Source organism: Marmota flaviventris, chromosome 6, assembly GCF_047511675.1.
Source record: "Marmota flaviventris isolate mMarFla1 chromosome 6, mMarFla1.hap1, whole genome shotgun sequence".
NCBI classification, from domain to species: Eukaryota; Metazoa; Chordata; class Mammalia; order Rodentia; family Sciuridae; genus Marmota; species Marmota flaviventris.
This window is the reverse complement of record NC_092503.1, coordinates 115082151-115094690: the sequence shown is the minus strand read 5'-3', so window position 1 is coordinate 115094690 and position 12540 is coordinate 115082151. Positions and strand designations below refer to the sequence as shown.

At 36.5% G+C, this 12540-nt stretch overlaps 1 protein-coding gene across 1 annotated transcript in view; it reads right to left on the bottom strand.

Annotated features, from left to right (window-relative positions):
- The window catches only part of Btbd9 (BTB domain containing 9), a 402739-nt gene that overhangs the window by 344797 nt on the left and 45402 nt on the right, over positions 1–12540 (bottom strand). Inside the window, exons 3-5 of the mRNA XM_027943588.2 lie at positions 11334–11697; positions 9820–10084; positions 768–987 (exon numbers count right to left, since the gene is read on the bottom strand). Of these exons, the coding sequence (XP_027799389.2) occupies positions 768–987; positions 9820–10084; positions 11334–11697 (849 nt within the window). The remainder of the gene's footprint in view (positions 1–767; positions 988–9819; positions 10085–11333; positions 11698–12540) is intronic.

Here is a 12540-nt window from a genome sequence, read left to right as displayed (position 1 = left end):
CTGCCATCATGGATGGACCCTAGAAGTCACTGTGGGTGAAAGTATCCCAGTGGCTGGAAGGCAGAATCCTGAAACCACTGAGGAACGTGGGTCCCAGGCTGGAGCACAACAAATTTTTTCACAAATTTCTTTTGTTTTGAGGAGGATATTTATCCACATATTAAAAGACAATTTCTTCATCCATAGGATAAAATGCATGCAAAATGTTGTTATAATATCCAAAAGTAAGGAATTGAGTGAATAATGTTAACCTAAAAGGTACAATATAAGACTACCATTGAAAGTAACATTTTAGAGGACTATCCTCAAAAGGGTAGAATGTTTAAAATGTATTAATTAAAAAGTGAAGTTAACTTTTGTAAATCCTATCTTTATCTTTATTTTGTAACACTATATATGCAGGTGTTATGAGTGTGTGTGTGTGTGTGTGTGTGTGTGTGTGTGTCTAGGCATGATTTAAACACACTAGTTAAATACATGCAAAACTGAATAATGGGTGAAAAGATTACTAGCAATTTTTATTTTCTTCTGAGTACTTCTTGATATTTTCCACAATAAACACATATTCACTACTTTTTTAAGTAGGAAAAAAAACCCATGTTTTTAAAGGAATATAACCATTAACTCCTCCCACAGAACTAGCTTTAAGATAAACATCAGAATGATGACTAAAATGAATCATTAAAATCTGTAAAACCAAAGTAGATGGCCACAAAGTTAGGTTACCTCCATCAAACATAAATATCCGTTTCTCTCTAATGACTCACCGGCTGTCCCGGTCCCACAGGAGTATCCGTATGTGATTGATGATGGACGGTTGGCCTAGCTTAATCTCAATGCCTGAACGGCAGTCATCATCAATTGGGTGCCTAGAAAATCCGTGATCCAAATCATAATTTTGAGTATCACCATCTAATAAGGCAGACTTCAGCTCCCCTTTTACAACTTGGGCTCCATACTTCATAGTTGCGATGTTTTCTTCTGGAACTTCAATTAAAAATAGAGAAAGCAAGGTTAAAGGTTACTTATTAAATAATTCTATATTTTGGGGGGGAAAGACAAAATTCTAGGTTTTAAATGATTCTCTTATCTGCATTTAATTTTAAAATGGCATAGACAAGTCTATGAGGGTAGAAGATACAGAAGATCTGTAAGGATTAAGACAATATCCAAAGTTCTAATGAAATGTCACTATCACACCCACGATGTGCCTGGAACTAAATCTTTTTAAGAAAAAGTTAATAATATTAGAAAAGGCATGTACTGGGATAAACCAATCAGCTCTGCTGAATTCATTCTGTTAGTAGCTTTAATTTAAGATTTACAGGACAAAGATAGCACGTAGAATGACCTGTACTGCCATCTGGACTAAGAGCAACATACAAACGCAAAGCAAACAGGTCAGACATCTGATAAGAGGAGAGAAAGAAGGGTTCCAATGTAGCATAGCTGAGAGACACACATGGACATGTTGGATCACTTCATCTAGCTAAAAACCAAGACTACGTCTAGAAGAAAATATATTTCACCTCACTTGAGAATTTTTTAAATGAAAATTCAGTCTGTCATCAAAATCAGTATTATGATTATTATTAATCCCTCTCTCCCTTCTCCAATATCAGATTTATTAAACATCTATTGTGCCTGGGACTTCAAAGTTTACTATGCAAATTATGTTCCACAGCTCTGGAACCTGTCTCCCAGATACTAACATTCTAAAACTGACACTCTCATAAAAAGAAAAGAGGCTGCACGTTAAGAGGCTGAGGAGGCACAGTTTAGACATGGCTCCACCTTTAACCACGTATGTCACTTCAGGGAAGATACCCTCTCAAACTTCACTTTCTTAAGAGGATAATACTACCCTGTCTGTTTAAGGATTGAATGAGGTGATGCTTGTAAAGCAGATAGTATGCTCTCAAAAACTGCCATTACTATTATTAAACATATATATAAAAACACACAATAAGCCAACTATACAAGTTTATAGACTGTAAGTAAACACCAAATCCTCATGGCACGCGTATGTCTTGGCTGTGTGATTTGAAGAAAGGTAAAGTGTGAGCTATAATCAAAGTGTTAGGGGAAAGATGGTAAGTAATTCACCACTGCACATTTCTTGGAAAATTGGTTTTTCAAAACATTTAGAATGGGGACCAGTAAAAAGAGTGGCTCCAGAAGAGGACAATAAATACAGCTGAAAAGTGGAGGGTGGAGAAGATCTAAGCAACTAGCCAGAGACTGAGGAGACTCAGCAACCACAACTGCAGTCACTCTCAGCCGCTTGCCATCAGAAGCTGAGTGGCACAGACTGATGACTTTCTAAGGTCTGTTAGCTTACAATAATCATGAACGTTCTTCCTGTTCATTTAACAAACCTCGTGTAATGCATATACTAGGTGCTACACACTGTTCTAAGCACTTGACAAACACCAAATCCTTAGAAACAGTACTTCTAACACATCCATTTTGCAGATGAGAAATGGAGGCAGAGAAAAGTTAGATGCACTTGCTTGCCCAAGGTCATACAACCAGCAAGTAGCAAAGCTGAGGTCAGAATCCAGGCACTCTGTCTGCAGGGCCCCACATTTAACACAGTGCTGTGCTGCCTCCCTGTGAGGTTTCTGATGGCATGGCCACACCTTTTCTCTTTCTAACCCCCACTTCCCTCCAAGATTGCTTAAGACCCAGAGGAAAGAAACAATCTGATACAGATTTTTAAAAAAATAAAAATGGGAATTGGGATTTTTTAAAATATTTTTTTGTAGTTGTAGATGAAGTGCTGAGAATCAAACCCAGTGCCTCACACATGCTATGCGAGTGCTCTACCACTGAGCCATGATCCCAGCCCAAGAAGTGGAATTTTAAAATGAAAAAAAAAAATCTAGATTTGAGATTCAGGCCCTATTATTCACTGTCCTTCAGTGAGGCTTCTTAGTCTCTCTAAATCTGTTTTCTTGGTTGAACCAGGGTTACTTTACCACTGAGCTACATCCCCATCCTTTTTAATTTTTGAGATAGGGTCTCACTAAGTTGCTAAGGCTGGTCTTGGCTTCCACCATCACTGAGATTCTAGGTATTTGTCAACATACCCAGATAAATGTGTTTTCTTATCTAAAAATAATAAATAATGCTTTTTCTAACCCATCTCCTAGGGTCGCTGTAAAAACAAAATTATACTACAAGCAACATATGCTAAAGTACTGTGTAAGTACATAGGCTTCATTTCAGTCAAGAAGTTTATGAGGGGCTGGGGTTGTGGCTCAGTGGTAGAGCACCTACCTAGTATGTGTGAGGCACTGGGTTCAATCCTTAGCACCAAGTAAAAATAAATAAAGGTATTGTGTCCACCTACAACTAAAAAAAGTTAAAAAAAAAAAAAAGAAAAAAGAAAAAGATATTTATGAGAACTCATTTGATACCAGGTACTGTAAAAGCAGCACTGGGAGTGACTTGGTGAATCAGACCAAGATGGGTCCTTCTGACCCCTCCAATCTAGAGATGAAGTACTTTATAAGCAAGCAAACAAGGCTTCAAATTTGTGCTTTTCAATATCATTAACCACTTGGTTAAAAAAAATTATATATATATATATATCAATCATTAACCACTTTGTCCCTCCTTGCTGGGAATAAAATGTGGAGGCACAAAATCTGTGGTTGCTGACCACTGGAACCATCTCCTCTAGTTCTGACACCACCAGGAGATAAATTTAAGCCAAAGAGGGGAACATCAAGCTTTCAGATTTAGAGACTGTTGCCACCTTTGATTTTCTCTTAACATAAGGTTCTTCAGCAGTAAAATTTATCAAGCTAGGAATAATATACTAGGCACAAGAGTTTCAAATGACTGTAACTCAAAGTCTAAATAGAAATGAAATGTCTTTCACAAGTACAGTTCTTTTTTTGAAGTTCATTTCAAAAGTACTTGAGAACTTTTCTAGCCATTCTTGATAGATTCATTCTCTGACAGTATCTTTTGCTTCAAAATGGAGAACACTTATACAAGTGGAAATTCTCTCATGGTAACTAGACTGAGTAGCTTTCTGGAAAAAATATAACTCCCAGTATTTTATGAAAAATCTACAGTTAAATAATGAATTCAGTAGGAAAAGTGATTATGAAAAAAATTCAAATCATAAAAAATCCAAACCATGAATTTTCTTAGTAACCTCTATTGGTAGAGAAAAGAGTTCTCAAAAAATACAAGCTGGTAGGGAACAAATAAGATAGTAGAGAGAAGTCATGATTTTCTTTATACTTGTAATTTTAATGAATTTTATAAATATTTAAAAAATTACTGAAACCCTATACTAGTAGAAACAAATCAACTGTTAGAAAGGAAAAATGGGGCAGGACCTGTCCCTAGCTACATAGTGCCAAAATCGGAGTGGTGCTGGAGTAGTATCCTGTGTGTTTAATATCTTTTTGTTCTTCATCATCTTTTATTGGACTCTCTATTACATGTAGCTTCAAAATAGATTATATGGATCCAGACTTAGTTCTCTACTCACTGGAATCTCCTTACCCAATTCTGTCACCTAAATCATCTTCTACTCCCCATCCTGATTTCCCTAAAGAATGTGTAAATCCTCCTCCCTGGATACTCCCCATAACAAACACAGCATTACAAATGACTTTCTTAACAACTCCTGTCTTACCTTAGTTTTCTCCATTATCCCCACTCTCTACAGGCCTCCTTTCCACATTCACCAATACTAGTACTCGAACACACCACAAAGTGGAAATTTAAAAGACCCCCAGCAGGAGAATCTAAGGAAGAGTACTGGCCTCAGCAGGCAGAAGTCCAGCACTTTTATTTTAGCTTAGGCACTGACTTTACTTGGTAACTTTGGATAGTTACCTAGAAAGATTCTAGAACTAAATGTGAACTTCATTCTGTTTATTTAAACAACAAAAAAACAACAAGACCTGAGCTGCCTACTATGTGCCTGCTGTCCTGGACCCAGCCCTCTGGAGCTCACCATCTCATGAGACAAGAGCACAACTATGCACACTAAATACCTCTGCAGAGACAGGCTCATTAGAGATAATTCACGAATCCCTAGTTGACAGGATTTCCGCATCACAACAAACTACAGCTGGGAAGATACAAGAGCAACAAAAGTCCAAGAGCTTTAAAAGCATGAAAGGTTCAATATGCACTATCTTTCTGTGATGATGATGCAAATTCTAGTTTAGAAATCAGGAAAGGATTCATTTATTTATTTTAAAAGTCTATATTCAGGGATTATGCTAGGTGCTGGAAAAATGCAAAAAAAAAAAAAAAAAAAAAGACGTAATTAAGTCCTTAGGAATTTCAGTCCAATAGGAGCCTAGGCAAGTAAACAACTAGAATATCACAGTAGCAAAGCTCCCCATCTGATGACTAGAACTATGGAAACAGGCACAGGGTGAACGGACAAATTTAAACACACACACACCAATAAATTGACTTTTGCCCAATACAAAAATCTTGAGAATAGAATTTGTGATGAAGCTCCCTGTTATAAACAGGCAGAAACAAGAAATTACTGTTCTCTTTCCCAAAGTGTAAAGCCTGATATATACAAAACAAAGTAGCTCAGCCTTAATAGAAAAAGCACTAACTTTCAAGACAGAAATCTCTCCATAGCCAAGATAAAACCAAATGTTGAGATGTTACAAGTATTTCAAATAGCCTAAGGAAAAAAAATAATTTCATTAAAAAGTTAATTTCTCTCTCCCAGCTGTATAGATAAATGCTCATCATTATATATGCATAAAACTAGTCTAAACTACTTTCCAGAAAGACCAGTCATCACTGGTAAGTTAAAAATATCCCCTGGATCTTCTTTTTTTAAGGAGGAAAAAATATCTCTTTAATTTTATAAAAGCTTCAGGACATGCAGCTTTAAGAATTAAACCTTGTACTAATCAAATATAATGAATTCAGAGAAAAAGCATTAGAGTCCATGCTCCTGTCCCCAAGGTAGGACCTCCTTCCATTTCATAAAAAGTCCCTAAAGACACAAAACATAGGGCCAGGGAGGAGCAAACCAAACAAATAAATTCTGTCAATAATTCCAAAGTAAGTATACCTATCTTTTCAAATCATCAGAAACAATTCTGAAACTTTAGAACTTTTCTCCTAATTGAAGAAATTTGATAGAAAATAATGCTAGGGGGTCTGGGGTTATGGCTCAGCAGTTGAGCACTCACCTAGCACGTGCGAGGCCCTGGGTTTGATCCTTAGCACCACATAAAAAATAAATAAAGGTATTGTGTCCAACTACAACTAAAAACTAAATATTTTAAAAAGTAATAATAATGCTAGGGCTGGGTTGTGGCTCTGAGGTAGAGCACTCACCTACCATGCATGAGGCACTGGATTCGATCCATAGCACCACATAAAAATAAATATTTTATCTACCTATAACTAAAAAATAAATTTAAATAATAATAACAACATCAACAACGATGATGTGGATTTTGGATAACGACTTAGAAAATAATTAACATCTTTATGCTATGCCTCCTTAGTATTTATATTATTGATTTTACTATTCAAACACTTGAAAAGTCAGGGAAAAAAACAGCTTGCTATTTAATCATTATTCAAGTTTAGAAGCTAGATAAAAGATTACCAAACATTTACATTATCTGTTCCTGGAGCTCCCCTCTCTGAATTACTCCAACATGAAGAATTGAACATTGATGAACAATAATCATAGTAAGTGCATCATTCTATAACCGAGTGCCTCTCCTGGCTGATTATGCCTTTCACAGGTAATCTCATGGGTTTATTACAACCCAGATCTTATACATATTTGTACCAGCTGAGCAAATCCAAGCTACCAGTAACTATGTGAAATGTCCAAAGTACCGCCTCATTCCTGCAGCCATGTCCTAAGCCTGTCCCCTTAACAAATCCATTTCCAAGGTCCTATCAGCAGCTCAGATCAAATCTAGAACAAGAAGGGATGGCAGGGAGTTTCCACAAGAAAGAAGACAACAACAAGGATTTACAAAGTCTAAAATTAACTACTACCCCACCCTCCATCCACCCACACTTCATCCAAGGCTGATCCTCAGCCAGCACCTCTTCCTGGACCCTCCCAACCTGTTTTCTGCCACTACCACAGTATTTCTCTACTACCTTTTACCCCACATATCAGATAGCTGACACATCCTATCTGCTGTCTGTTCAAACATTCATGGCCTAATTCCCTGTGTAGCCAGGCTTCCGTGCAGACTACTTACCAACTCACAACTTTACAGCCAAAGCCTCCTCTCAATTCTTACTGGCCTTGACCTCCTAGCATCACAAGATGCCATAAACCACGCCCTTCATATAAAAGCTCTCCCCTCAGTCTCTGTGGCAGTCCTCTGTCTCAGTGGTCTCTCCATCTCTCCAACCCTTCCTTCTCTACCTTATGGCCCCTAGCCATAGGTCTTCACCATGTCTCAGACTTTGATTTTTATTTCTTTCTCTATATTCTAGTCCAGTTTCAATTCTTTTTATCATCAGCTTTGACTGCTTCCTAAACAACAGTAATGTGTTTCCACTTCCTATCAGATATTTCTTTTTAATTCAGTTACCAAGAGTCTGCTATATGCTATTCAGTGTGTTAAATGGTAATGACACAAAGATCAATGAGATCTACAAAGATCATCTCTGCCTTCAAGGATCAAGACAAGTAAACAAATATGTTTAAAATAATGTGATCAATGGGACAACTCCCACACAGATGTCGAGATGAGGAAGAACATATCAATACTACAACAATGGCTTTCTATATTGAGCTTTCTATACACACATTATTTTTGCACATTATTTGTACACTTTATTTCAATTAATTCTTGTAACAGTAGTAGAAGATACAAAAGTAAAACTCTTCTATTACCAGATCATATAACTGGTAAATGACTTATTCAGGATTAGAAATAAAGTTTGTCTGGCCTCAAAAAAATCAATACTTTTTGTCTATGCCTAGTGAAAAGAAATCTAGATCTGATGAGTCAGGAGATGAATCCAGGCTAAGGATACCTGTTTAAGATCAATCAGTATTTCAAGCATGTCTAACACCATGGTCAAGGAAGAGATCACTCAGAGAAATGACTAACATTAGACAGAATTTACAGCTTAAATGTCCCAGAAACCCTCAAATGCAATAAATCAAAAACCAAGCTCAGCCTATATTTCATTAACTCTAAGGAATGTCTTTCAAATTTCAACAATTCTGAAATTAGGATATCATAGAGTGCCATGATTTAATTGGCAGTATTCTTTTCTTTCTTGGTGGTACATAAAATAATAATGCCTCAGAATTTCTGGCTTCTTCAATTTGAAAAAATATGTTAACTTTATCCTAAATTTGGTACCCAACTTTAAATCCCTTGAATCACTAAAATCTGATTTTTTCCATAATATCCCTCTTATACATCCATTATCTTCCATTTTTCTGACATCACCTGGTATAACACTGTTATCAATTGTGTACAGATTAAGATTAGGAAGACCTCACTGGTCTTCCTAAATTCAGTTACTCCCTATTCCAAATCATCAAGGACAGCACCACAGATCAATCTGCCCAGACCTCAACTGTGCACCTGCTGCTGTCCCTCTGCGCTCCCCATGCATAACAAGGACATTCCAAGCAGTTTCAAAGACTTCCATGATTTGGCTTGAAATGACCTATACATAATTTATTATTAATCAACATAAGCCTTCTATTCTTTTTTATTATTTTTTAGTTATAGATAGATAATACTTTTATTTTATTTACTTATTTTTATGTGGTGCTGAGGATAGAACCCAGTGCCTCACATATGCTAGGCAAGTGTTCTACCACCCACTGAGCCACAACTCTAGCCCCATAAGCCTTCTATTCTAATCAGGCTCTTCTAGATGTGGCCCCTCAAATGCTCTAACCTCTATCTAATTAGCCTCACTGGTATTCCCACCTGAAATTCACCCAAAACTGATGCCATTCAAATCAAACTTGAGCTTCATAAGCTCCATGAAATCTCCCTCATTCTAAGCCACTCTCTGAAATGGCATAGCATGTACCCTCTTGGACACTGTATTTAAGTTTCCCTGCAAGTTATATCTTATATCACAATGAAATTAAAAGGATCAAAGGTAGAGACTGTTTTTTTACACTTATGCAGCATAATTTAGTGGTTACTTACACAGACTCTGAAGTCAAACTACATAGGTTTGATTCTTCGCTCCTTGTTTTTCTGTGTGACCTTGGGCAAGTTACTAATGTCTCTGTGCTTCCTCATTTGTAAAATTAGTTAAACATAAGAACTACCTCACAAAGAGCTATGAAATCTAAATGGTCAGGTTGGAAGGACCTGTTCTCACTGCACAGTAAGCATTTGATAAGTGTTAATTACTATTATTTTCACTAATAAAAAAATTTACCACATAAGTATTGAAAATGCCGTATCAATGTTAAATATCAGGGCTGTTATTTAGAATCTCCATGACTGTAATACCAAAATATATACACAGCATGTACTAAGTACTTCTCTGATGGTGGAAGTGAAGAAAGGTCTTAGGATGCAAAGCAGCTTTTCAGAAAAATGATTTCTAATATTCTGGGGAATAGATGAAATTTGTCCAGGAATAACTAGAAATATTCATGTGGGGGTCTAATAAATCTCAGGAAGAATTCATAGATAATAACAGGAAAGATATTCCATAGGAACTAGAGATGTTTAGCCCTACATATACCATTTATACCTGCACTATGGTTTTGTAGTGAGTAGCTACAAATGGCAAAAGATGCAAATAAAACTTCTGGTGAATTTAGGATAACCAGGTACTTACTGAGCATGCCTCTATAATTGAGGTCCATATCCCGGCTCTCCGACCGTACTTTAATAGCATCCAGAATGGCATCCGGAGACAACAGTCCCGAGGGCCTCACAACATTGAGAAGTTCAGTGAGGCTCATCAAAGGTAAACGCACAGCCTGCATGATTTCCACATGATTCTCCTTTGAGTTGTGCTTACACCAGTTTAACAAGGCTAAGAAAATATCTTTTTCAGGAGCCGCAAATGAATCTCTTAACACAATGTTTAAAAGTGCTGTCTGAAAATGATAAAAAAGGAAAAATCCAGTTATGATAGAGACCAACCATGTGTACAATCAATCAGCCTAGGCTTTACAGAACTGCAGATATCACTTATATTTAGATAATTCCTTCTGACCTTCATCTTTCCTTATGCCACTTGCTTATTATGGCTGCCTTAATAATAAGAAAGGATGGTAGCACCTTTCCTTCCTGCCCAGGTACCTTGTACTACTAGATGGTCTCTCCAATACATCTGTACCTGTCTTTTTTAAAATAGCAGGAAGAAAAGTGACCAAGTGAAGAGCTCTCAAAACATAACAAGTTCTTTAGGAGAACATACACTTGTAAATCAATAAGATACATCTGGCATTTGAAAATTAAAATCTTTTAATCTTAGTATCACTGCACTACCATATTTTTGATTCTTGGATCTCCAAACTAATCTCTACCAACACCGGCGTAACCCTCAAACATCCCTGCCTTTAAAATTAAGTAAGATTATAAAAATCATAGTTTACACTCAAACCAAGATATGCAGCTTTTTGAAGGTTTTTTTTTTTCTTTTCATTAGAGATATTTAAGTCCTAGGAGAGACAACCATTACCGAGGGTTCAGAGAAAGACTTGAGCAAAATAGTTTTACTCTACCTATGATAGTGAATTTTGAGCCAGCCAAAAAAAAAAAGCAGTGTTTTAAATACATCAATTTTCCCTCTTGCTAAAAAAATGATTAAGGGCTATGGTCATGGCTCAACTGTGGAGTGCTTGCCCAGCACATGTGAGGCCCTGGGTTCGATCCTCAGCATCACATAAAAATAAATAAATAAAATAAAAGTATTGTGTCCAACTACAACTAAAATATATACATATATATATATATATATATATATATATATTATTATTATTATTATTTTTTACAAAGAATGATTAGTTGCACTCTCCGTCAGAGAAATACAAAACCAAGAAGTAGTATGCAGTACCACAAAGGACCCTATTTGGCTGTCATCATCCTGAAAATAATCACCCAACAGCACAGTCTCTTTTGCACATAAAACTTGCCAGAAGACTCTTAAAAGAAAACAGAATCAATTAGCTTCTCTTCTTCTCTGATCTACAGTCCCAGCAAGCAGAGGCAAGTGGCTAGACAGATATCATTGGTATCAAAGAGGTTCTATATTTTTTGTTTTTAGTTCATTATTGTATTGCCACTGTACCCATATAAATAAAACAATGCATGCCTACAAACTACTTGCAAACAACAACACACCTTGGAAAGGGAGAGGAAACCTTCACTTGAGAGCACCTCCTGAGCATTTCTGTCCATGAACATGCAGCACATACAAGTTAACTTGGGAAGTGAGTAGAGACTGGCGACATCAAAAGTCATACAGACATTCTGAATGTTAAGTATGGTGCAGAGATACTCAGAGGTAGAATCCTCCAGCTCTGGAAATCCATATTTATGAGCCAGGCTCAAAAAGTCCAGCAGCACCTCCTCCTTCTCATCTGTCAGTGTCGCCCGCCCAGTGTAGATGTATTTGAGTAGCATTGTGAATGCTTCTGCAGTGGTGTCTTGAAGAGGGATTTCTGCTTCAGGCTGAGACTCCCGCATTCCACCATACAGCAACGCTCTACACATCAGAGAAGAAACACAGGAAGAAAGCCTCAGTAAGATTTGCTACAAAATATGTGAAATAATAGTTATCAGTGTTATACAAACATACATTTGTTTAATGGCACAAAGATCCAGGTGAAAAAATGAAAAGTAATATTTTAAATGATTTGTTAAAGCAAGAAGAAGAAGAATTTAAAAACCATTTGAATTAATTTCATAAACAACTGAACTAATGAGTTATCCTGAGAGCTTAAGATTAAACAGGAAATTGGAAGTCATCCTTTAAGAAGAACAATGAAATCAATATAAAGATGCTAAAAATCAATAGGCAGTTTAAAAACTAAATCTCTATATGAAAAGATGTAACCAGATCAAATTAAAAACAACAATCAGATGTGATTCTCCCCTGTCAGACTGGTAGAAATTAGAAAGCTGGTTAATATCCAGAGCTTCGAAAGCAATAAGAAGGTTCTTTCCTGCACTGCTTTGAGAGTATATAAAAATGGGCCTCCATTTTCAGAAAGTAATTTAGTAATTGAAATCTGAAATGTGTATACCATTCAAGTCAGTAATCTCTCTCTCAAGAATCAACTATAGAGAAATAACACAGTAAAGGTAAATACAAAAGAATATATACTGAAACACTGGGGAAACCTCAATAGGAACATGGTTGAATATGGCTGAAAAATGATGACATAACATTCTATGCAGCCATTACAAAGACCAATGGAGACTGATAAGTACTGTCTTGGAAAGATCTATCTTGGTTCTCTCCCAAGATATAGCGGACAAGTAAGGAAGGTTCCATGCTTACTGTGAAAAGTTACTCTTGTATAGTTAGGTTGTCCTTACCTGGGAA